This window comes from Prinia subflava, chromosome Z (assembly GCF_021018805.1).
Source record: "Prinia subflava isolate CZ2003 ecotype Zambia chromosome Z, Cam_Psub_1.2, whole genome shotgun sequence".
In the NCBI taxonomy this organism is placed as follows: domain Eukaryota; kingdom Metazoa; phylum Chordata; class Aves; order Passeriformes; family Cisticolidae; genus Prinia; species Prinia subflava.
The window spans coordinates 2225345-2252835 of NC_086283.1; the positions used below are offsets into that span (position 1 = coordinate 2225345).

General features: G+C 37.8%; 1 protein-coding gene across 1 annotated transcript; it reads left to right on the forward strand.

The window, feature by feature from the left end:
* Window positions 1-7961: 7961 nt before the first annotated feature.
* Window positions 7962-26992, forward strand: ASIC5 (acid sensing ion channel subunit family member 5). Its single transcript, XM_063422032.1, has 10 exons — window positions 7962-8001; window positions 10160-10466; window positions 12364-12595; window positions 13728-13847; window positions 14770-14919; window positions 15487-15634; window positions 17131-17187; window positions 19187-19355; window positions 22905-22996; window positions 23630-26992. Exons 1-10 carry the CDS (start codon window positions 7962-7964, stop codon window positions 23827-23829), a joined length of 1515 nt encoding a protein of 504 aa, XP_063278102.1. The 3' UTR covers window positions 23830-26992.
* The last annotated feature ends 499 nt before the right edge of the window (window positions 26993-27491 follow it).

Consider the following 27491-nt stretch of genomic DNA (forward strand, 5'->3'; position numbering starts at 1 on the left):
CAGTCAATCAAATCATCCAGACAAGAGCAATTTAGAAAGTTTTTTCCAGTGTTTCCAACACTTCAAACTCCTTGTTTAAGGTCCTCATGCCTAATTGGACCCAAAGCTGTAAACTGACCAATTCTTGAAAAACTGGGTAAGGTTATGGGTAATATTTGCATCCATTCATTTAAGAAAATTTAATCTCACACTAGCTGAATTCAGCTCTCTATCCATTGCAACTACAGTAGATCTCAAACTCTCAAATATCAAAGTGGAAAAAGGTGTCTTGATGAGGACTTGAAAACCCCCAAAATAAAACCATAGACAATAAAGGTCATTCATTCCTCTAACTCGCTGCCTTCATCTGATCTCAGTAAGGTTTCAAAGTGTGTAATGGACTTGTTAGTAAAATAATTTAAGTGGCTTTGATGACCTAATTATGAAACTTTCTGTTGGCAGTGTAGATGATGGCACAGTTTACAAGAAACTTCAGTTTTGGATCAGCTCAGAGCCTTGAGCTCTGGCGTGGCTGCGGACACCTTCAGAAATAAATGTGCTTCTGCCATGCTGCTCAAATCTGGGGCTCACTGTAGGGACCTGATTTTTCTTTGAGTGTCCTTCATATCCTGACAGAGAAGTATAGCCACTTTTTCATCTCTCCCTACTAGCATAATCATAAACAAGACTTGAGGAGAAAAACTCTTCAATGTGAATGTATCTGAAAGCAAAACATAATCTTAATTTTAATTGATGGAATTGCTTTTTTTCTCAAAATGTACCTTCATTTCCCTTTTTCATGTTGAACACTCAGAACCACAAAGAAGCAGATCTAACCATACACATAACTTACTCTTCATGCTGCAGATGACTGAGCAAGGCTGTGAAAACCAAGAGAGTGTGCGCCCTTGAGCTTTTATTTAGTTATTTCTTTACTTACTTTTAATGCATGAAAGTCAGATAAAAAGCCTTCTTTTCATCACAGGGGACTCTAACCTTCAGCAGACAGTGAGAATGTTCTGTTTTGTGACTGGGCTGAATACAAGACAAACAGTTACATACAGCATGAATAAAAAAAAAGCCCCACCAAACCCACAGCTTCCCAGAACTGCTCTTTGTGGCCTTCAAATGGATTGTCATGGCCTTCATGACCAAGCATGGGATTGTTAAGCACCCTTCTTCATTCACCCTTGTCCCCTTTCTGTTTACATCCCCTTCCCTAGGTGGATGTAGGGTGGCTGGATTGGCTGCAATAGGGTGACAGAGCAGAGACAAACTGAACTTACTTGGACTGAGAAGAAGGGATTCATATGGGCAAAAAGGGAGCCTCTCTCCAGCCTGGCCGAGGGAGGTGCGGTGTAAGGCAGAGGTGGCCTGCAGGATGATTTATGGACACAGCCAGAGCCAAGAGTTTGCATGTTCTCACTGTGGGGCTCTCTGTCTGAAACATTATGGTCTGATGAGGACAGGTAAGTAATGCTGACCTTCTATGTACTGTCATGAATCAAAAAAAAAAAAAAAAAAAAAAAAAAAAAAAGAATTGGAAATAATCTGTTCACCCAAGCCAAATCTCAACTTTTTCTACATGAAATCACTTATGGAGAACAAAAAGTACACACACAAGCGGTTTGGACAATGCCTCCCATTCTACTGCTCAAACTCTCTTCTGATTACAAAATCATCACAAATCAATTTGTTTGTCTAGCGTTTGCTAACTTGAAGAAAGAGCTCAGAGAACGTCTGACTGCAAACAAATGACGTTTGAAGCTCCCAACACTCTTGTCCAACAATTGCAGACTAGGAGCTACCCAGCCCACATGGCTTCTACCTATGTAACAATGCCTGCAGTGAGTCAAAGATCCAAGTAGGTCATGCCATGCTGAAAAGTTTCAAAGAGAAAGTAAAAGATTTCTTGGGAAGAGCTATTTGAACAAAAGAAACAAACATTAAAAAACAAAACAAAACACCATTAGTAAAAAAAAATCCCAACTAACTAAAAAGCAAGATTACAGTCCAATAATTTCCTCACAACATCCATGTGACTTCCCAGTTTTGATAGCCCAGGACTTCCTAAGATACCTGTGCCCTCACATTTAATAACCTTTTTGTGGATTCTGTGAATCCACAGCCTGCAGCAATGAGTTCCATAACTGAAATACATACCATGTGAAGGATTATCTCCATGTGCAAATTTCAAACTTCCTGCCAAAAATCAAGTAATTTTCATTTCTGTTTGGTACTAATTCATGGCTAATGATAAATAGGTGCACTACACCTTTGTAGCCCCAGTCACCCTGTTCTGCATTTGTGCAGATTCTGCTGTGACCTTTGTGAGACGAAGTACTTAAAAGGAAAATATCTTTTCTATGTATAGATGTTGCATTATTAATCTCATACAATTATAGTGATGAAATAATTTTGATAACAAACACACAACTATAATAGTGAAATGCAGTACAGCAGCTACTGTTTTGGTTGACAAAGTGTAACTCAAATTGTAGAGGTGAAACCCCCAGTGTCCTAAGCCAGAACCTCACTGTGTTGGCTACTCTGCCAGAGCTAAACAAAAATCACTTCCTCACCCAATTTAATAACATAACAAGAGATAAGTGAATAAATACACATAAAAGGAAAGTGAAGTGCAGAAGATAAACTTGGAATCAAAATGTGTCCTCTGCGTGAGTGATATTGTGATTTTCCAAACTGGACTTGCTATCTAGCACTTGAAATGAACAGTTGGTTTTAAGAAAACTAAAATTTGGTGACTCCATTCTAAAACAAACAAGCTTGAAGTTGATGCAATATTAATAATCCAATCAGACATTTGTACCTGGGGGAGGAACAGAGCTCAAGGTCTTGCAAAGTACAAACAAAGAGATGAGATAGTGCTGGAAAGAATATTTTTTTCTTTTTAAATACTGTAATCGTTCAAATTCTTAAACACAAATAACTGTGTCATCACTTCCCAGCATACTTTCAACTTTCATTTATGTTTCACACATCTCAGCACAATCTTCCCCTCACTGTCTTTCATTTGTGGCTCAGCAGAATGCAGCAGTATTTATTTCACATGCTGATAATTTTTCACTGATAATTATTCCCCAAGTATAGAGAAAATGTTCTTTTATTTCTTTTGCCCAAAAACCCTGCTTTCATCAACGTAAATGGATCAATGCCAGCCAGAACTGTAAACTTAGGAGAAACAACATATCATGAAAACATTCCACAGTGCTGTCCCAAGACAAACATATCCTGTATTAATGCCCTGCAGCCACACATTGTAGGGTGAAATTCTTTAGTAAGGGTTGTTTGTCCCCTTCTGGACACCCCAGTCCTGGTTACAGTGTCCAGTGAAGCACAAACCTGGAACCACAAGCTACTCCCATGCCTCCACGTGGCTCAGTTCGTGCTGCTGTTTACTCCATGGTGCAGCTGTCTGGCAAGTGCAAAGGGCTGGTTTAGGACAAATGTTAATAGAAATTTGCTCATCTCATCCTGTTCAGCGTTATCATTAATGGCTGGAGAGGTGGAATAGGTTGTGCACTTCATAAACTGACAAATGAGAGCAGCCTGAAAAGTCTAATAGCATGCTGAAAGATAGAACTAGAATTCAGAATTACCTTAATTCACTAAAATTAATAATGTGCAGCTTCTCTGATGCAAAAAGCAGTACTTTTGAACTTCAGCTGCGATAACCAATTGTCGTGGTTGCGGGGAGAGGTTAATTTTTCTAAGGAGATGTAAGCAGGCCAGTCAGTAATCAGCTTTTCTGCTGGCACTTAGATTAGTCACTCAGAAGTTTGGACACGCTTCTGAGGACACAAAGAGTTAAAAGCAGGACTCCAGGGGGGTTCGGCTTCCTTTTTAGATTCTAGTTTAAGCAGAGAGACGTCTCAAGCCTCCTTCCCCTGCCCAGCCACGAGGCTGGGTGGGAGAGGGGAAACACGTGGTCGGGCTCAGGTAAGCCGGAGCCCCGGGGGGGAGAAGAGAGTGGACAGGACTGGAACTGAGCTGCCCCGTCCAGGATGGAGGGGTGGAAAACTGTAGAAGTGCCTTCTCTGTGTGCTCACCCCCCTTCCCCCTCAAACTCCGGGAGAAGGTGCCGAGCCAGGTGGGGGTTGCTAAGCCTGGGAGTGCCTGATCCTGCAGCCCTGCTGAGAGCTAGAAACTGTTAACCCTTGCTTGGCAGAAAGAAACTTTTCTTAGGCATTGATTCTCATGACTGGTGGTTTCAGAAAAGAGAAGGAAGCGGCCTGGGACTGAGATGATAAAGCACTATTGGAAGGAACCCGATGGGCAAAGAATGAGAGGAGTAGCTTTCTGAGCTGGACTTTTCTTGCATAATGTCAGCCATGGACTGAACTTGAGTCTCTTTTGAACATAAACTGCATTTTGGGTAGATGCAGCTGCCCTGCTTTTGCTACAGTGACTGGCACTTGAAGAGTGGAGGGAGCAGAGAAGAGAGGGGGAGGGTGAGGTGGAGCCCTCTGCCCTCAGGGGAGACCTGCTCCTGGAACCCTGGCCCCTGGGTGAAAAGGGGAGAGCTCGGCATGCAAGTATCCTTAAAAGAGCCCTGTATGCAGCCTTAGACTATAGACAGTGGTGAGAGCGCTGGACATAGGAAAAAGAGAGTGTCACCCTGGCAGACTTCTCCGGGCAGTGCCACGGGTGACATGGAAACACATAAGGGGTGGACCCGTGTTTTCTAAAGAACAGTCTGTGGTGCGAGAGAGACTCCTCTCTCCCTTGCTAAACTGAAGATTAGGGTTTTTTTGAGTAGTAATTGTTTAATCTAAAACCCAAAGGTTTGGTCTGTGAAGAGTAATGTGTGAGGGGTAGAAACTGGGAGAAAAAAGGAAATGTTCTAAGAAGTTTTTATTTCTGTCTCTGTGTGTGTTTAAGAGTTTTTCTGTCTCTGTTCTTACGTAATGTAATAAAGTTTTAGTGGGTTTTTTTTGTTTTGTTTTCAAGATTTAAGCCTGCTCTTCTCTGTTCCTGATCACATCCCACAGTAGTTGTTAGAGAAAAAACATATATTCATGGGTGCACTAACATCTGGCCAGTGCCAACCCATGACACCAATCTTGCAAGTAAGAAATCCTTTAGAGCAAATCTTATGCTAAATAGCAATTTTCTACATGGCATGGAATCACTCATTTCTATCCAGCATCAGAATGACTTTATCTGTTACATTATGTCCTGGGCACCACCATTCAAAATAAATGAAAAAAATGTGGAAAGCATTCAGAAGAGGATGGCAAGAACAATGAATGTTTGATGTAGAAAATATAGCCCTGTAAGATGGAAAGCATTTACCTGTATAACTAAGAGAAGACTGTGGGTGAAAAAGTGAGAAATACCTTCCTTTCAAAAGGAATAAGGCAATAACCAACTTCCAATACACCACAGGACAGGAAAAGGAGTAACCAGTTTAAATTATGGCAGGATAATACAGACATGAGAAAATAAAAAATAAGGAAATTCTACTATCTTTAAGCATTTAAAAACAATGATGAGAGCTCATAATTTCTCCAGTCATAGCTGATTTCTTGTCAATGTAGAAAGAGACTCAATGAGTCCTCAAACTCTTCTTGAGCATCTCCTGCTGCAGCCCCTTTTGCCCCCCATTGCTGAATCCATTTTCAGTACATGTTCAAAGGAAGGAGCAAGACAGATGTTTGCATATGGAATTAATTACCAGCCTTCCATGAAATGGCAATGACAATACATTAAAACAATCCAGGTGGTGATTTCCGTTGTTTCTTCCTCTGTTTTGCCTTTTTTTGTGAATATTTTTGTATGAATTGAGTAAAAGTATTTGTAGTCTGCCAAAATAGCAAATTACTTCTCTTGTAAAAGTAGATAATATTTGAGATGCTTCTATTAAAAGAGAGAGCTAAGCAAAACACCAGAAGCAATAATGTCAAGAAAGCACTTATAGAGCCATGCAATGTAACAGGCATTGGAAAGAAACACTTTAATATATTCTAAAAAATACAATATTGTCCATGAAAGCTAAATATACACCAAATACATACTTGTGTATGCATGTATTTTATCTCAGCAACCCATAAGAATTCTCAGAAAACATTTTGCTGCAACTAGGCTATAAAGAATTAACTTTATCAGAAACATGTTATCTATTTGTCTCAGGAAATAGCTATGTAGTTATGCTGGCTGCAGCATTATTTTTGAATTTAGGACTATAACATAAGGACTGAACAGCACTTAAGACTGACTTCAAATAATAATAATTTGAGTACAAAATTTGCATTATGTGTGAATGCAAAAAATGGTGACAGTCTCTGTAAACACTTGATTTTCCTAATCTTTACTGCATTAAGTATTAGGGAATGTGTGGTTTAAACAACGAGATACATATGCTAGGACTGAGTGGACAGAGCAAGCTGCCTGTGACCAATTTACAACCTGGAACCTGTTTGTTCAAGCCATTTGGGAATGATGAACAAACAAAAGATGGTTGGTCTTCGCCCCTTAGTGTTTGCTTAAGAATTAATATAAAACAACCATAAAAGAAAGAAATTTTTCAAATTTCTTACATAAAACACAAGGGGACAACATAAGCCTTCCTCATGTAAAATGTTGCATAAGCATAACAACTCTTTGTAAGGCCGCAATACGATTAAAAACAAAAAAAGTAAGTTGAATCATTTACCATATAGAGAGCCAAGTAACTTATAGTTTGTGCTTTTTAATTCTTTGCACATAACAGTATAAAAGAGTGACATAATTTGTTTTGTGAACTCAAGCAACTCGGGCAAGAGGTGTTGTCTGGGTTCTGTGAATTACAGGGGTTTGCATTAATAGGAGTCAGTGGATCTGCAGCGCTCGGAAACTGCTCGGCAGAGCATCACTTGAGCTCGAGTACAAACAGATCTTCAAAACTGCTTGAGTCAACACAGGTGCTGTGCAAAGCTTGCCCTGGCTGAGAGCCCCACCAGTGAGGCAACAGTGACAAATGGAGCTGGGAATTCAAAGGAGTATGGAATCCTATCAGCCAGGAATAATTAAATGGAGTTCAGTGCTTTACCTTGTTGCTTGTAGCATTAAAAACACAGCCAGAAAATCGCAAGCAACAAGTCAGTGAGGCACCAAGGAGCCAAGCTTATCTTGATAACCCAAGACCTCTGTAGGTGACCAACAGGACAATTGCTAACAGAGGGAAAGAAATAAAGAGGTCAGAAAGAGAATGTGAGGGGCTTTTTTCTTAGCTTTTCCTAAAGCATTGAGTACATACCAGGTTTGAATCTTCTAGCGTTTTTATTCACTTTTACTAGATATTCAGTTCTTTTCTTGAAATAAATTTCAAACAAAAAATATTTGCACATTAACAAAAAAGAAGTCTCTGTACTTTTGCATAAGGTCTTGCTGGAATGATTGACCCTGCAGGTATATTCATCCTGGCCTACAGGGTTAGTTCTTGGGAGTAACCACTCATTTTTCCTGAAATGTCCACAAGTACACGAAATCTGGAGCTGCTTATGAAGACAGCTATTCAAAGTGTAGATGAACTGCATCCTGCTCCTGGGGGGAACCTAGAGAGAGACATTTACTGCCCTCCAGACCAGGAAGGGGCTCCTTATTTACTTCAAGAGAAGCTATTCAGTTATGAACAGCACAGTATTTTGGCCTTTCTAAAACAAAAGGAAAATATATGAAAGAAATTTGTAAGGAGATGCAATACACAAGTGCACTTGTACTACTATTAGCATAATAAGTAATTTAAATGTATCTAAATGTGTACATCTGATCCTGTAATCAAAATTATCTTCTCCTCCATATTGCAGACCGTATTAATAAAAGGCAAAACATAGCAACCCTGGCAGGTAAATTACCCAGTCTCATGTGTCATCAAGAATCACCTCCCATTTAGAGTTCTATAAAAGCCATTACCTAGCAGTGATCCCAGTGGTAAGGCAGCTCGTTATCCATCCCTTCCTCACTGAAATAAGCACGGCCTCATGGACCAGCTCAGGAGATTCATTCAATTGGATGCCAAAGGTACGTGACTAGGTATATTAGAATACTTGACCAAGAGCTTTGTTATTTGTCATCTTGTCCTATAGTAGCAATCATGTACCTTTTTAAGATACAACAAAGGAGGGAGAGCTCAAAAAAAGCTTCTAGAAAAAGGTTCGTATTCTTGCTTAAGCAATTAAAAAGTCTTTAGATCCTCTATGTATTTAGAAAAAAGTTAATACAGTTTTAACTGGGTAATTACTAAATAGCATTTTGTAAGAAATCTGGCAGTAAGGGTTCTTTAAGACATTCACAAAGTAGTGGTAATGAAAGCAGCCGCATGCTATTATTAGAATATCCTACACATCAGAATAAAAGAAAACTTTTAAAGTTTTTCTCAGGTGAAACATCATTTCTACTTACTACTATTTACTGTACTAGCTATGCTCCAGAGCTGATATACAGTTTAGTTTCATGTTTGCTTAGATTCAAAGTTACACCTCTGCTGATTAATAACTAGTGTTTTTTGATGGCACTGGACTTTTATGTAGGGATATGCTATCACTCTCATACCTAGAACAGTGCATATAGGAGAAATAAAGACTCACAGCACTATCCTTGGAGAAAAGGATCTGACTTGCCTGTGGTCTCTTGTTGGAGTCTACAGGCAGCAGATGCAGACGTGTTAGGAACATACTCCTCCCTCTGCTCTTTTTCGGGTAGCATGCAAAGAACTTGCCTCACTGCCCACGTGCTAATAATAGAGAAGCCTACAGCAAAACCTGAAGTCCTCTCCATTCCAGCATGATGTACAAAACCACACGTGGCTGAACAGATTTGCAGTGGGCTTCAATACTCACTAGAGCTAGGAGAGAAACTTCTGAACAGTTTTGTGGAAAACTGTTTGATGATAAAACGAGGTCATAGTAAATTACATAACATTGATCAAAGTTCTCACACAGCCCTTAAAAGAACACCATAAAGTAAATTCTTTCCCTTCAGAAACATTTTGAAATCCATCCAGGATTTCATTATCACGGTCCAGAGACTGTGGACCAAAGAAACACCACAGAGTACTGATGTGGTCACGATGTGGCTGATGCGGCTCTGGCAGATTACTCTTACATCCCTTTGTTCCTTTGCCCAGCTGTAATAGCCTCAAGTAAGTCAGTCATAAAAAGGCTTTATTCTCTTCCTACCACACATGCAAACTATTAAACCCAATTTTTGGTTAAAAACAGAAGAAGGGAAGCATTTAATTGCTGTTAAACACTGATTTAAATAATACATTTTTCAGGTATATAACTGTCTCACAAACTTTCTTTGATTTACTCTTCTTATGGTCTTACTTAATGCCAAAATAAAGTAGTGGATAACAATCCATAAAAGAACTTTGCAAAAAGAGTGATCCAATTATGATGAGGTAAAATAAAGGTCTCATGAAATTTCCCTCATCTGGATATTTTGGAAGAAAAAATGATGCTTAAATCCATGTCCAAAAGATTATTCAGCATTAAGCATAAGAAAGTTACTGCTGTTCTTGGTATTGATTACATTCATTGTTAGTTATAGCCCTGAAACTTAGATTTAAAAACTGTTTTGTTTTTACACAAATGAAAACTAAACCCATCCTATTTCAAAGTTATGGAATCAGACAAGTATGAACCTAAGAAAATGAGATTAGATATTCTTTTGAACCTGCAACCTTCCAAGCCTTATCCTAAAAAATTTAATAGTGAAAGAGTGAAATTCCCTTTCATATCATTCCATCTCCTTAGTTCTTATCTTTATTTGTCAGAGCATGTGGGAAGGACCAGTCCTTTATTGGGTTGTTACTTTAAAAATGAGATGTTTAACTTTTCACATAAGCTCACAGCAGCTCATGGTTTCAGACCCCTGAGGTATTGGTCAAAATCCAATCTTCCCCCAGAAACAGAACAATTCTTTTAAGTTAAAGTGCTTAAACATTTGTGGGCTTGAAATACTGCAAGATATAATTTGTACTTAGGGCAGAACTGAGCTCATCTCTTAGCACACAGCTCTTCCATCCTCAGAAGGAAGTTCATTACTTAAGGAGAGAATTCACAATTAAAGGAAAAATTTACATCTGCTTTTCATTTTCAGAATTATGTGGATTCCTTTTTTAACTGATTAGTTAAATGCTAATTTTTTTGAAATTTTAACCTTGTTCCATATTCAGGAATACTGGAAAAGGTACGATTGTGTTTAATAAGGAAACTGCTGCCAGATTTGGAAGACAGGAGGAAATATCATGAGAAGTTTGCCTCATCCACTTCATTCCATGGCGTGCATAACATTGTCCACACGCAGAGCAAGGCTCGCAGGGCGCTGTGGCTGCTGATAGTCCTAGGCTGCCTTGCCATTGTCATTTGGCAGATCTGCAGTCGCTTCATCTACTACTTCAGCTGGCCAACCACAACTACAGTGGTGGTTCAGTATGTGGAAAACGTCAAATTCCCCGCTGTGACCTTTTGCAACTTGAACAGGTAAAAATTATGTTTGTTATTGACTCTTGAGACACAACGCATCCTTACCTGAAAGCAGTCAGGCTCCACAACTTGTTTGGACAAATCACGTAAACCAAGGAAAATATGGGTATGAGGGCCATGTCTTCCACACCACCTCGTGATACTTAAATGAAGATGAAAATATGAGAAACAAGAAAGGGAGGTTGTTTTTATAACCTTCCCCTTCCTTCAGAAGACATGATTTTTAAGTTTCACAACAGAAGTTGGAATAGAAAAACTCCTCTGTATGAGTGTTGCTTTTCAGTGTAACTAAGGGCCAGCCATCAGCCACATTCAAGTTAAAAATAAAAGGCAAGATTTGCAAATAATTTTAAGTAGAAACCTCATGCAGAGGCAAAAATCTGAGGTAAAACAGATACTATTTCAGAGGTGCTCAGCATTTACAACTCCAGCTGATGTCTGAGATTTTTGCAGGAGGAAAGTATTTGGTTGTTTGGAAATCATGTGTCTAAGCATGATTTCCAAATCACTACAAATTTCTACATTTGAAGACAGTGGCCAACATTTAGTGCAGCCACTTCAAATATAATTTAATAAAATTGTGGCCTGGTTTTTAGAGCAAACACATAATTTAGGAACAGTTTTAGGAACACAGAAAGTTTATCTACATTTTTTTCCTCAAAAAATAGTAAGTTTTTTTATGTTCTACCTTTTGGCTGGCAGAATCAGCCAGAAGTCCAAGTCTCAAAGACATGAAGTTGTTCTGCCTCCCTATGCCACCTTCCATTACCTGCACAAAGCCACCCTGGGTTATACCACACAATGTGCACTGCAGACAGAAGTCCCTCTGGTTGCAGTGGGCTGGCTGTCATGAACATGCCTCGCTTTTTGTAACTATAGCGGCAGCACACTGTAGGGAGCCAGCTACTGAGCATGGCATTTTTCCATCTAAGTAACAGTTTGCTGCCATATTCATCTGCCAGTCATGCTGTGCTTATCCTCCCCTCCTGTTTTTATTAACTGGGGGTTTGATTATTAGCAGGTCAAAGAGGCACAGCACTCCCTTTGTCTTTATTTTTTAACTCAAATTCAGTTGTGAAGAGCCGTTTCTAATAATCTTCCCTAAACTGGGGCATCAAGATCTATTACGCAAAGATGTTACATTAACACATTTTTAAAAATAAGATAAAATGTCAGTTCTAGAGAACATGGCATTATAATTTCATTTGTGTTTATTCTCTCTTCAAATGTAGAATTTCTGTAAAGCCTCACTTTACTTCAGTGTTGTACATAAGGAAAGCATCACCAAAGTCTCATCATGTTTTTGAGACTCTTGAAGTGGATTCAGAGTAAAGATCATCTTTGATTTAAGCCACCATGCTACCATGGGAAGGTACACTGTCTACAGTGGGGTGTAGTGCCTTAGTAAAGCAGGTACATGAGACTACTGCAAATGTGCTTAGAATTCGATTCTCCAAATTAAGGAAGACAGCTTTTTTTGTGAAAGGAACAGCTCCTCTCAGCCAGTTTCTCATATGCAAACACAATTTTTCAGCTTGTCACCGGTTCTACAAATCTGGTTGTTGGCTTATGTGAATGGTTAATCTACTCAGGGGGGTTGGGTTTTAATGTTTAATAAACAACCACACCCAACAGAAGTGTTTCCTGTATGACTGACCAGAATAGCCATGGGAAGGTGTTTATTTTTTTTTCCAGATATGGAAGATACACTCCTAGAGATAGAGACTATACTGTTTACTTATGTTGTAGAGATCAAACTGCAACCCAGTGGGCAAGAATCACTTATAGTTTGTGAGCAGACCGCAAATTGTGTCACAGTTTTGTCAAGAGCAGCCCTGAGATCAGTTCTACAACTACAGTATCCCAACCAATTCTTTCTCCTTCTCACTGACAGGTTTCAAGCTCATGCAGTGAGTAACCTGAAAGTAATTTTTTTAATTTGGAACATTGTATCTGCAATTCTGCAAAAAATTTCTATGGATGATAAATACTCCCAGGAGTTAAATTATTTCCTTCTTGGGAACCAGAACTTCAGCATCAAAGACTTTACAAGGAAAAACGGGTTTTATCTGAACAGCAGCACATTGCTAGAATGTGATTTTTTTGGAAAGCCATGTTACCCACAGGTAAGTGTGTTTATTTTATTAAAACGGCAACACAGAGAGAAGGGGGATATATTCTTATACTCAAGACATCTAGCTTTGCCAGCTGCTCCTCTATGTTCCTTCACAGTCCAACAACAGAGGACAAAAGTCCTGGTCTAAATTACCCTGAGGGTCTTGATTCTCCCACTGACTGCAGAGGCAGCCTGCTGGACTGTCTGAGCTGCAAGACAGGATTTCAGTTTAAATTGCTCTCTGCCTAATGCCACTTCTGCACAGACAGCAGCCTTAGAAAGCTGTCATACCTCCAGGCTGGATATAACAACCTTTTCCAGCAGTGGCTATAATGAAGGACAGTTTGAACAAAGTTTTTTGCATGATGTGATTCTGTAGCCTTGTTCCTGAAGTTAAGAATTTAGACAACCAGGGTAACTATATGTAGAGTCCACAGGAATTTTAAATATTGAAATGAAAGTAGCCCATTTTTGGGAATTTGGGACAACAGCCAAAAATATGATCATCCCATTTTTATGTCAATTCTTCTGTAAAGGAATTCCCAATTTAAATGGAAAATGTGAACAAAGAAGCCAAGTCTATATCCTTTCAGTTTAATCTAACCTTTAGATATGCTGTAGTTTCTAAAATTAGGCATTAGAGACTTCTCTTAACTGGAAGACATTAGCGCTAAGAACTAAAACTAAAGCAATGAGATGCAGTCATATTAAATTATGAGGTGGTTTTGGTAAAATATTCAAATACTGTATTTTCATATGTAACATGACATTTAGTTTTTAAGCAGTCTTCACTAAGCAACTAATGGAAAAATTAAAAAGTTATTTTTGAGTATATAATTTCTATATAATGTAACAGGTATAGAAATCACACAGGACCACATTAAATTATTTTGAGCAGCTCCTGTTAATAAACAATGTGAAATTTCTTCCTCAAACTTCATTTTCTATAGAAAGGGCTTAAATACTTTTGAATATTTCATCAACTCCCACTTTTCTGACTCTAATATTGAGGACTTTGCAGGAAAAAATACAACAAAATAACCCAACAACTCCAGTAGTCTCTCTTTTGCATTGTAATTAACTAAGGAAACTGCAAATGTTCTTTCTTTCATTTCACTCTTCCCTATTTTCCTTTATTGAAGGATTTTGAACATGTATTCACTGAATTTGGAAACTGCTTTACTTTTAATCACAATGATCTTTCAGCAAGAAGAGTGAGTTTGTCTGGAAGAGGCTTACATTTGCTTTTTGATGTCCAGCAGGTACAGCTATCCTAAGGATTATATGCAATGAATCGTGTACTAACTTACAAATTAGTGGAGGGGTTTTTTTGGTTTGGTTTGGGATTTTCATTTGATTTAGTTTACACAGACCTCCAGAATTTCATACGGAAAATTCAAAATCAAGACTATTTCCAAGTGAGAGGGTATTTTAAAGGAAAGGCCCAAATAAAGATTTTAAAAAGACAGAATTATTATTGACTCTGTCTAAGGGGGAGAAGGTTGTGAATGAGCATGTACATGCACTGTCCACCCACAACTAAAGCATGTCATCACAAGAGCAATTTAATTTTATACAAGCAGTTCATTTTAATAAAAGGCCCAGTAGGGAAGGTCACCTGGTGCCAGTTTCTAAGTAGCACCAAATTTTAGTTACAGCAGCGGCAGAAACTCAGTGCCAGCCAAGACCTGGTCTTTGAACTGTAAATTGTTTCTGAAATTAGAATTGTCTTTGACCAACAAAAAGCAGAAAACACGGAATATCACCTTGTGAGAATGGGCAAGAAAACAGATTGATAAATGACTTAGATATTTGCTTTTGCTCTCAAGGAATTATGGGTCAGGAGTGAAAGCTTCTGAAGAAGACAATGGAAAGTTTGTTGAAATGTGATGGGTAGTTGCAAGCAAAAGGAACAAATCTCCAAGTTATCAGTAAATGTTCATCTATGACTTCTTGTATTTAAAATTGAGGGATGCCAAAAGTAATAAAAAGATTAAAAGTTTATAGTAATTGGAAGGAAACCCAAGGAGGTAATAAACAAAGGAAATTCAAGTCAGTTTGCTTCTATACTTTCCTGTAAATTGCCAAAATTTTACTAAATAGCATAGTACCACAATAAATATAACTAATTTTTGAGATGGTAAGCAAAGCCAAAACTACTTTAAACAATTCTTTTTGTTTTAGGACAAATTCACTGATGAACCTACTCTTGGTTACACTGATGCTGGGATAACTTTTGTTATCCATTCACCCCAAGAGCTTCCACGTTTTGATGGTTTAGGTTTATTGACACCAGTGGGGACGCACGCACAGGTCGCAATCCGCCAGCTGAAGGTAAGGACTTAGCCCATGAACTGGAAGTAACGTTTTTTACTGTCTCTAGTTCTCTTCTGAAGCAATGACAATGAATTAGACATTCTGGAATGTAAAATATTTATTATGTCTTAGTGACTCAAAAAAATTACATTTCCTCCAGACAAACAAAATTACTGCTGTTTGGGGGAGGATATCACTGGTTTTCCTAATTTGTCTCTGTCAAAGTCAGCCTTTCTTTCCTGTAAATTTACAGCCTCATTGACAGATAATGGTAAAAACCACAGAATTTCCTTATCAACATACCCTGCTAGCATTAAGGGGGTCTCACATTCCTAGCAGAATCCAGGCAGAGCGGAGTACCATTTTGCACTAAGCTGTCTGATCAGGCCCTATTTTTGCTGTAAGAGAAGGGAGATAAATTTTTAATCCCAAGAGCATGAACTGTAATTGCCTCTAATTAAAATCACAGTGTTACACCTTATGTCTTCAACAGGCTTCCTGCAGCACTTGAAAATGTGAAAAAGCAGTATCTGTGTTTAAAACAGACCCCCCAAAATCACATCTTTTGTTATTATTACCCTACAGTCAATTATCCAAGAATACCCATGGGGAGAGTGCAAGCCTGATATAAAGCTTCAGTACCACAAGATTTATAGTACTAATGGATGTTTGCTGGAATGCAAAGCCCGGTACATACAGGACTGGTGTGGCTGTTTGCCATTCATTCTTCCAGGTATTTCTCAGTAGTATCCTCATACCACACACTGATCATCCTCTTGGAACACCTCACATATTATTGAACAGCCAAGGAGACAGAGCATATATCTGCGGATAATATCCATCTGAGATTAATTAAAATTCCAAGGAAACAAGCAAGATATTTGGTCAAGCCTAGACTTCGCATCTGGGTCATTGTCTATTCTTAGGAGACAAGCTATAAAATAGAAAAAAAAATTGTGCCTCAGGAGTGTGAGACAGGCCTGTAGTCTTCAGCCTGACTTCCTAAGGGGCTAGAACTACGTAATCCAGACAACTTACTTTGCAGGCAGGTGTTCAGCAACCACAGCAGAAGAGCTTGCTTCAAGACAGAATCTGAGGACCCCTATATGAGCCATGGAAAGAGCCTGGCAGCAGCAAAGGCTCTACAAAAGCCAAAAAGCTGTATGGAGCCTTCTATTCAGCCTCAGATGTGGAGCACCAGGTGCATGCTGTAAGACTCCTCTACAGTATCCAGGCTTCTTAATCATTTTAGAAATGCAAAGCAGTAACACTGAGGTCTCACACCTTTCCAGCATTAAATGTAACAGCAATGCTGTCACCTAAAGCAAGAGCTGGAACCCAAATTTCTGTTCTTGCACATCTTTTTTCACATCTGGTGGGCAAGAAAGCCACTAGATGACAAGAAATGTCACAAGAAAGCCTGCACTTTCTGACTCATTGTATTTTTAAATATGCTCAAGCAAGGCAGAATAGTCTTACTAAAGTAGACCCATTACTGTGTAATCTCTAGGCCTTTTGTTTGAGAACCCCTGGGAAAGGAGGTTGGCAGTCTTCTGCAAACTGTCATGGAAAAGGGGTTGTCAAGGTAATTAAGTCTGGGTCTCCCATTCCCGAGATGACAGCTTTATACAACTTTATACAAGGACAGTTAGATAAAGGAGAGTGATGCCTTCTGGAACGGTGTGCTAAACTGCTACACAACATTTCCATGTGAGGGGAAAAAAAATTAAAAATGGGGTGAAACTGAGGCCATCTGAAATCTGAAAAGTTTGCTCTAGCAGTGCATACTATCTCACCCCCTAGGTCTCAAAAAAACTCCTGCATGAAGATCAAAATTTCTGCAGAAACACATGGCATCTAATCACATATAAAATCTATCTTACTTTGGGATTTTTTTTTCATTTCCACTAGGAAAAGCAGAAATTCCTGTCTTTAACAAGCTAAGACAAAGAGTGAGCCACAACTTAAAGGCAGCTCAGAGTGATACCCATAATGGTGTTTGCTCCAACAGCAGCCTCCTGGCTTGGTCTGTTGTGTCTCTTCACTCTGTACTCCTTCTGGTGTTGGCAACTGCACTGTGCCCAACTGAATGTATTTCTCAGTTGTGTAATCATTAGCATGAAGTGGTGAGCAGACTTTGATTACATTACATTTCAGTTTAGTACAAATAGAGCTAAGGGTTAAATGGTTAATTGAAGCTCCTAATCTTTTTTTTTATTTTATTTTTAGGAAATGGAACAGAATGTGACTTGCTGAAGTTTTACAAATGTGTTTATCCAGCAGTCTGTAAGTAATAACTTCATATTCATGCTTTCCAAACCAATTCCAAATAGTAGACAATATCTATCAATTAAACCAAAATACTGAAAGTAATCTGAAATGGAGTACATCCCAGTTCGTTTAATATTCTGAAAACAAAGACCAGACAGAGCATGAAATATATGCCTATTAAAAAACAAATCACGCAAAAAATATCCCCAAAAATAAGTGTGTATGTATATATATGTATGTATATATTTTTTAAAAACTAATAGAAGAATTCATTTTAGCAATCTAAATGGTTTAAAATGGAAGAACATCCAGCTAATCTGTTTTCAATCACCAAGCCTCTGGCTAGCATTTTCACATCTTCATGGTATCCTTCTAGATCCAAGGTTGTGTTCTTTTTGCAAGAAGAGCAAACAGCACTGCAGTAACAGCTTTGTTAACTGGTAAAAACATAAATCACTGGACTTTAAGGTTTTATCTTTTTAAAAGTAAATTATAAATTCTGAAAACACTCCAAATGCAACTCTTTTCCATAAATAAATAATCTGCACACACTGGGTATAAAATTTGTAAATCACTACAACAGACTGGAAAATACTTAAAATGATAATCTGAGAAGTAACTTTTCATGAACTTCAGAAAGCTTTCTTTTTTAATTGCTTTGGCTTCTATTGTGTAATGTGACTCTCTGTGAGTGATTAGTAGACTCAGAAGTTGGTGGGGGGTTTTGATAAGGTGTGTGCAACATTCAGGCCATGTGTACTACTGTGAACAATTACTTTTTTCCTGTAGCTATTTTGAAATAAATTCCACTGAGTTCATATTCTTATATAACCATGACCTTTAAGAGCCACTCATGAGGGAAGATGTATATTATTTTACTTAATAGATATTCAGTGACTGAATTTCAAAGAAACCACAGAGCAATAAGCAAAAATGACCCCAAATTCCTCTGAAGGATGGACAGGACTGGACAGGATGGACAGTTGGATCCCAGAATATGGGACCTACTAAGAGCATTATTTTAAGAACTCTAAAGGCTGCCTCTCCAGAATAAAATCCACAACCCCAGCATCCCTGGAGAGTATTTCAAATCATCAGCTAACAGGCTGAGATATCTCCTCCTCTGTGCTTTGCAAAAGTGAGAAGCCCACAAGCAGAGTGAACAAACACAACCTCTGCCAATCCACAAACAGGACAAATAGAGCATCACGAGCAGGAGATTACAGTACTCATCTCACAAGCATAGCTTATGATTTGGAAATATTTATACCTTACAATTGTTCATCCACAGTGTTTTCCTGTAGCTTTCCCAGATTTCTGTAATGATTATTTTCTGTAATTCTTTCTGTAATTCCTTGTGAGATGAACAGCTCCCCACTTTCATGAGCAGCCAGACCTGCAGAATTTTATGATTTCTCAGAATTTGAAGAGAGAAAGCTTCCCCTAAGCCTTCTTACCTGTCTTGAGCCCTGTCTTGAGCCCAATTATCAAATGTCAGGCAGGGGTTAAGGTAAAGTGAACTTAGCTTACCAAGGTTTTTATAGTTATCAGTTGATAGCCAACTACAACTGGAATTTCTCTGGAAGCTGTTTCTGTGCACTGAAATGAGCTGGGCACTAAGGCATCAAGACCAAAGATATATACCTAAGTACTTAATTAGAAATCTAGCACAGAACATCGAAAGTCTTCTGTTGTCTTTTTGCTTAACTGTGAGTGAGAAATAATAAGCACATAAGGCCCCAATGAAGGCAGAAAGACTTAGAGGTGCTGTATTTTTACAGAAAAAGTGAGAAAAATATCTCAGCCCTTGTTTCTGTGCACCAGTTTCTCAAATGACAGTTGTAAATACTTATTTGATCCTTCAAAATTGATAAGTATTCACTTTTCTTGGGATAATTAATCCACACATTTATCAAAACCAATAAAAAGTAATCTAGGAAGTATTTTTTTAAAAGTTTTTAAACCTTGTGCTTTTTTAGAAATGTTATATAAATTATTTCTCCTGAAATTTCAGATGATATAGAGATAAAAGGATTATGTACAGTAGGAACACACAATTCCACTTGTCCTGCCCCATGTGAAGAAACAGATTATCCTACCACTGTCACCTATTCAAACTTTGGAGGAGAAAAAGCCATAAAATATTTTTCTACAAAACTGAAGAAAAACCCAGAATACATCAGGTAATCTTGCTTAACATCTTGTCTAACAAATTATCAATTCCTTTTAACCATGTTAGCAGAATGTATGATGAAAATATGACCTTAAAAAGATATTTTTTGTGTGGTATTATTACCATTGTCTCTGAGACAATATAATCTCTTTGACAAAACTGGTTAAGATTTATACAAATTCTTATCTATATTGATGGATTATATTGATATGATATGATATGATATGATATGATATGATATATGATATGATATGATATGATATGATATGATATGATATGATATGATATGATGAGATGAGATGATACGATGATATGATATGATATGATATGATGTGATATGGATTATACACAGATACATACATATTTAGATATATACTACAGATATATTTAAGTACAGTTATACTTAAATACTACAGTATAACTGTAGAATTTAATATCCTACAGTTATATTCATATATACTATAGATATATTTAGATATATATTACATGTATATATATTATATATACATATATCTATTTGGATGCACCTAAGACTGGATAAAAAGGTAATCTAAAAAATGGATAATGCAATTATAAGGTAATATTCTCAATTACCTTCTCTGTTGCTAATCTAACAAGGTTTTTTGATCACTGTTCCAACTAGGAATAAAAAAAGTAGGGTTATCAAACCTATTTATAATCGGTTCAGTGGAGAAGACAAATCTTCACAATTCCACAGATTAAGACAATGGAAAAACACAAATAGATGCTCTATAAAGTTTTTCTCCTTTGAGCCTATTACCAAAGGAAGCTTTTTAAGTACTGAAGACCTTGGTTTTATTGTAGCAGCAATGCCACAGATTCAGTAAGATTTCCTATTGTTAGAAGAATTCCCTAATACCATTTATATTATAAAAGTTATTTAGAAAATCTTTATATAACATTAATTCTCACAAGGTAGCAGAAGAGTGAAACAGGATGGTTGTGTGATTGAAAGCACCACACAGTAAAAGGAGGTAGTTCTCCACCCAACAGAAGATACCTTCTAGTGTGAAAACATCTGAACAGTACTGACTACAACTTTTAGGGAGGAAAAGGTGACAGGACGTGTGTTATGCATAGAGCTGTGTTGCTCAGTATGCAGACTGCACTAGCCTAATCTTCATACTGTTAGATTCAGAGATGCCATGTGTCCTTACGCTTTAGCAGACCATATGTGCCTTACTGTTATAACAAATTGGTGCCAGACTTCCTCGCAAACACAAGCATTATATATACAAAAATTGAATTATTCCCAGATTTTTTTTTTTGCTAGAAAGATATGATCTAGTTGTCAAAGAAAATTGAGTACTGTTTCATACACTGAATTGCCTTTTATAGCCAGGGATGTCAGCAGAACAAATAAGTATTAAGGCAGGTGCTACATGAACTCACAGTATATACAAATGAAAGCATGTCTATAAACAACTGTAGAAAATTTGATTCATGAAATATTTATGAGTTCCATTGTCTCAGTGATTTTAATTTGCTCACTTTTGAAGCCATCAGTCTGCAAATGCTTGCATTGTTTATACGTGCACAGGAACTATACAAATCATAAAACAGTTGGATTGGATGGGACCTTTAATGGTCAACAAGTCCAACTCCCGTGCAATGAGCAGGGACATCTTCATCAACATCAGGTTGCTCAGAGCCCAGTTCAACCTAATCTTCAATGTTTCCAGGCACGGGTCATTTACCACCTCTCAGGGCAACCTGTTCCAGTGTTTCACCACCCTTGTTGTAAAAATGCCTTCCTTATACCTAGTCTGGATCTATCCTCTCTTAGTTTACCTCTTGTCCTGTATCTACAGGCCCAATTAAAAAGTCTGTTCCCAATGAACATTATGAAAATTAAACCTGTTGTTATATGCAAATGATATTAATACCTTCAGGACATTTTATCTTTGTTGATTATTTTATTGTCTGTAAACATCATGCGCAACTCAGTAACTATTCAGTTAAGCAAGGGAACAAAAAGGAAATTCCCCTGTTACCAGGCCTTAACCAATAGGAATCCTGTTAACACAGTAATGAGTACACATTTCAAATGATAAAACACAGAGATGTATTTATTTCTGAAGATGTAAGGAGGAAAAAGTGAAATATTTATTGGATAGTTCTGCTAGCAAATCCATTACAAGGGTAGGCGCCTTACTAACAGAATCTAGGGGAATAAGATTATTTTTATACACTAATGCTACCTGAGTTTTAGAATTATCACCCAAAGAGCTAGAAGGGATGATTTTGTATAGAAAATGCTTTATTTTCAGCAATGTTGTTAATGAGTTCATTGTCGCTGTCAAAGAAAAACCTGTAGCTGTTAACACTTCTGAAGAATCATAGAATGGTTTGAATTGGGACCTTAATGATCACCTGGTTCCACTTCCTGTGGGCAGGGATACCACCCTCTACATCAGGTAGCTCAAAGCCCCACCCAACCTGGTCTTGAACACTGCCTGGGATGGCACATCCACACCTTCTCTGGATAACCTGTTCCAGTGCCTCACAACCCTCAGAGTAAATACATTTTTCCCAATATCTCATCTAAATCTATCCTGTTTCAGTTTAAAGCCATTTCCCCTTGTCTTATCCCTACATGTCCTTGTAAAAAAATCCTCTCCATGTTTTTTGTAGGCCCCCCTTAGGTACTGGAAGGCCACTATGATTTCTTTCCAGAGGCTTGCCCTGATCTAGGTTCAGTACCTTGCACCTGGCCTTGCTGAACTACACGAGGTACACAGAGGCTCACCTCTCAACCTTGTCCAGGTCCCTCTGGATGGCATCCCTGCCCTCCAGCAAATCAGTCACAGCACACAGCTTGGTGTCATCAACAAACTTGCTGAAGGAACCTTCAGTGCCACTGTCCATGCCACTACAAAAGATATTAAACAGCGCTGGTCCAAATATTCCACTTGGACATTGAGCCACTGACATGCGTGGAATCAGGTTTTGTGTCTGTTTTCTTCCAAGCCCATTTTTTAATATTCATTTATATTTTATATATTTAAGACTTGGCAGAGTCCTTCTGTAGACAAGATACCACAAAGAGGATCTCTTTGCTCAGTCATTACACAGGTCTTGCTCCAACTGAGATTTACCCACTCTTCTACTTTTGCAGCAGGCAAGAATATAATTAGCTAAGTGAGGCTACTAGCAGAGGGTAGAACTGAACATCCAAGTTTAGGACAAGCACTGCTGTGCACAAACATGCCAGCAACTAAATATGCAGCTGCACATAATTAAGAGCGGTCACTTTGCTTGACATTTCTCTCAGTGACCCTTAAAAAGTATGAGTCTATCCCACTGTACAGATCTAGAGCTACCTTTTCAACACAGCAGGAAGATCTACTCCTGATAAACTGCTCTTGTTATCAGACTTTGGGTTTTTTCCCTTCTCTCATGTAATTGATTTTTATAACACTCATCTAATTTTTTATTAAAGACACCATCACTCTCCCTGAACTCAGACCATGCTGACAGATGTTAGTAAAACAATCAGCACTCCTGTCTCAAGTAAATTCTATGTATTTGTCATTAGGCAAAACCTTGTGCGTATTGAGATTAAATATCATGATCTGAGCTACAAAATAACACAGCAGCAGAAGGCCTTGACTATCTCTGAGTTGCTTGGTAAGTGAATTCTTAATATTTATTATTGATTAATAATTAATCTAAAAATCATAATTTTTAAAACCCCACCAGATAACAAAAAAAACCACTTTTTAAATTCTCTCACCTCCTGAATAAAAAACTATGTGGGCTTCTGAAAAAGTAGCCATAATTTTTATACCATAATAATAATAATTATGTCTTTCTCATGGTCATTTTTGATACTGTCTCCTGTCATTCCAATAAAAAAGCTGTAGTATGGACAGCAGCTGAGAGTAAGAATTAAGTTTGGCAATAGTTTATTGCTCTATCACAGGCAGGACTGTAAGAATAGTGATGTTTTGGGGATTTGGAGAGAAGAGGGAGAACATGGGGATGAGAAGCAATGTAACATTTAAAAAGGCATAGAAGTAGTAAATATTTTAAGTATCTGTTTCACAGTAGGATGTCTTGTGTTGTACTTGCTTTATTTAAAATTTTCAAAAACACATTACTCTTCTTCGGTAAACACTCTTAAGAATATTAATTGTTTTCTTAAAGGGATGGATTACATATATTGAATTTATTTAACACTTGAGCCTGGCAGGGTTATGTTTGCTTGCTAGACTAAACCAGATGCTTCAGATGACACATGTTTATTTCCTTCTATTACAGCCGATGTAGGTGGCCAGCTTGGATTGTTTTGTGGTGCCAGTATGATTACAATCATAGAACTGCTAGAGTATATTTTTACTAACTTCTGTTGGATGTGCATCTTTCTTCTTTTGAAATCTCCTGAAATGCCTCAATGGAACAACCCATCCCAGAATCAATCAACACACATGGAAAAAAAGAGGGGAATACAAGAATGTTAGGGGCTTACAGAAGTCCAGAACTAATTAGTTTTGCAAATTCCCTTTCTTTTAAGATACAAAGGAGACCGTAATATTTTATACAGCTCCCTTCTCTGGATTCTTTATTCTCCCTTTTACTCCCTAAAACTACTTAATTGTGCTAAATACCTTTAAAGAGTGAATTTCACAAAGTCTCAATTTCCTTCTCACATACAGTAAAATGCAGTCTTTACATTCGTTTTAATATTTTTTAATAACATAGCAAGTGATGCTGACATATGATACAATTTAGCATTCATGACCCAGTTTTTATTTTCTGTGTTTTGAATGATTAGAATAATACACATGCCAAATTATCTCCCAGAAATTTCTTGACTACCATAAATATGGAGCATTGCTTTTCTTAAAATGCAGGTTCCTTATTAACAATTCTTCCAGCAGGTTGTCATTGTAACATATTTGAGTGAAGAATATGGTAGCTTCACCTAGAAAAATTAGCAATGTGCCTAATAGCAATAAAATTTACAGTACCATCTCTCTGAAACACATTTTAAAAAATCTCATCAGTCTGCCAGCTACTATAGAGAACCACCAGGCATCCAAGTGGATAGAAAATGGGAAAACATGGGTCAAGTTCAATGTTTAATGCCATGAAAGATGAAAACAAAAGCTTAAAGTCTCATCTAAGTCTTACTAAGTATAAGTCAGTGTAAGAATTTTGCGGCTTTGGTGCTGATTCAGGTTTCCTGAACATTTATTTCTTTAAAAGTGTTCAGAAAAGCTTCTGTTATTTCCTGCATCTGTTTAGGATTATAGAGCAGTAGTGGTTTTGTCTTATTTTTTTAAAGAAGATTGCAATGATTAAATAAAGTAATAAATGCATTTACTGAAGAGCCAGGTCCTTAAGGTCAGATATAAAGTAATGAAAATGCTACCCTTTGGCCATCATTGGCAACAGTTTCCCTCCAACATAAGCCCTAGGATCTGCAATTCAGGAAACAAAGGAAATGTTTTTGCTGCCTAGAAAGAGATACCTTGGTTTTTTTCTTCTAACCTTAAGCATAAGTCAAAGATTTTTTTCTCTATTCTTTTTTATTGGTCACTCCACTTCTGCTGGGACTTTTCCCCGCACCGTTACCAAGCACAGGCACATTTGGCTCACCAGCCCTACAAAAAGGTCATTCTAACCCTACTGTCCAAGGTGTGTACTAGACAACACAGAGGAAGAATGGAAAGAACAGAGCAAACATACTGCATGTTTTTCTGTATTTCTCTAAGGACTTCTCCCAGCCTCAAACAGTTTCTAACTGTGGAACTCTTAAGCCAAAAGAAATTATAGGTTTGGAAATAGCAACCAGGTATTATCTGACTTCTGGATAAAAAGAAAAGCAGGGTAAAGTTTAAACACAGTAATCTAGCACACCTTGTATTTCAGAGATCAAAGTGTCTTGTAGCTATCAATCACAATGATTTGGGTTTTTTGCTTCTACTAATACGGGCTAAATAAAAGAACATTAGTATTGTAAGGACTAAACAAAACAGAACTGGTATTGTTTCTGTCCAAAGGTTCAAGTGAAACGAAGCACAGAACATGCTAAAAGATCAGCCAAAAAAAGCACCAGTGCCCAGAAAGGGAAGGTACTGGAATCTTTGCTTTGTTTAACAAGACTAAAAAAAGACTTTTGCTTACTCCACTGACTTTGGACAAGGACAGCTGAAATCACTGCTTGGTTACAGATTCTTTTAACATACGTGACAGAAGGAGCTCTGAAGAAAGCACAAAGACTTGTTTTGCCCAAGGTCAAGTGACAGACTCAGATAGGTTTTTTTCAGCAATGGTTTGTGCTAAGATTATATAAAGCAATTGATTCCCCAGCACAGCTAAATTTAGCAAATGTGCTGTGCAGCAGAGCAGAAGTAAGGGTGCTTTTGTATTTTGATGTATCACTCCTCCTCTATTATGGCAATACAATTTTAAAAAGTGTTAAAGTGTCTGGCTTTACTGGATGGGTGACAATGTCATATCTATAAGGACAACAGAAGCAAGATCTTTTAAAAATTTGAACACATCACCTCCTAGTTTAGCATTATTTTACTGCTTATTTATTCAGCTTTCATTTTCACAAGTGAACAACCACACTCCAAGTAAACATACTGGCAAGCTTTTCCCACAGTCATTGGTTCTAAAATGGTAGTCCTAACAATTAGTTTTACATGACTGGGAAAGCCCCCTTGGGCTCCTCCCAAGTCTTTGTCTAATGTGCAAAAAGAGATGCAATGTAGAATTTAGTAAAAAAATTTCAAAATACATTTTTAAATACATTCTGCAGAAGTCATTAAACTTTCTTTAATGCTGTACAGACTCTCACACTGTTGCATACATTTTATAAAGAACAGAGGGAGGCAATTTAGTTATGTGGATAATGACCTGTGTTTGGGAACTCTGGATTTTATAGAGTATTGTTGCATTCTCTTATGAATCTTACAAGTATTTTTCACAGAGAATTGTTCAATCACCTTATGCAGAGTATTCATTTCCAACCCTGGACAGCTGGTCAGAGTGTCAGAGCTCCTGGTACAAAGAACACAGACTTAATAAATTATCAGAGAACTTGCCATGAGCAACTGGGGCAGGGGAAGGTTGGAGATAGCTAAAGACAGGAATCACACCTTTTGACAAGTTTCTTTAGCTCATTTCTCTTCTTCTAACTGTCTCACAAGACTATTGCAATGTCCATGGTAGACATTTCTAAAGGAGTACCAAAAAGTAAGGAATTATTCAAGAAGAAATTGCATTTTTTTTTCCCAGACAGTTCAGGAAACAGGTCTGGCACTTCCTTATTGGGCAAAGCAAAATGTAGAATGTATAAAATGGCCTGTACAGAAGGATTTAGAGCAGACTTTCATGGAATAGATGAAATCACTGCAACTTTTCACCAGTAGATGCCCCACTTACCTTAGGCTGCTGTTCATAAGGCTTCTCTTGCACCTGCTGATTTCTCAGCACCTATTATAAAATTTCTCAGTGTAACTGAAGTCAGATTGTTTCCCTCTGGTTAATGATGTATCAGATGGGGAAATATTTCAAAGGAGCTGCTGGCAAACCTGCCATTGTTTAGACTGAACTGAGAGACATCATTTTTACAGCACTTTGTTTAGATTGATTTCTGAAGAAAACAAACAAACAAAAGTACACAGCCACCCCCACTCTGCATCAAAATAAGTTGACCAAAGCATTTCTTAAGGAGCTTACACAAGCCAGTTATCTAATGTTGCTTAAGAAAGTGTTGGTTAAAGTAATACAATCCTCACCAACTCTTTAAGCTGAAACTATGCAAGGAGGGAAGAAAGTATTTCCCTATATAATCACTCAAGTTGGAAGGTAGTTAGCTGTGCCTACACCCTAGCTCAAATACAAGTGTTTGCACTGTGTGTGAATCTGGTGCTGGCAAAACTTCAGAAAAGAACCCTTTCTCACCTAAGCAGTACCTCATGGCAGCATGAAACAGCCAAGTTTCTTACAAATAAACATTGCCTAGCAGTTGCTCAGTATTTTGGAAATCCAAACATCATCATGCAATTCTAAAAACTCCCAGACCAACATAAACCATAGTGTTTCCCTCACACCGCCTCTCGAAGTATGAAGTGTTTCCAGAACTTCATACTTCTGTACACAGAAGCAA

What these genes read in the sequence shown, in the direction of transcription:
- ASIC5 (XM_063422032.1), top strand. Translation starts at nt 7,962, where the DNA reads ATGGACCAGCTCAGGAGATTCATTCAATTGGATGCCAAAG. An exon ending in CATTCAATTGGATGCCAAAG is followed by an intron (nt 8,002 to 10,159) that starts GTACGTGACTAG and finishes TTCCATATTCAG; the next exon opens with GAATACTGGAAAAGGTACGA. An exon ending in TTTGCCATTCATTCTTCCAG is followed by an intron (nt 15,635 to 17,130) that starts GTATTTCTCAGT and finishes TTTTATTTTTAG; the next exon opens with GAAATGGAACAGAATGTGAC.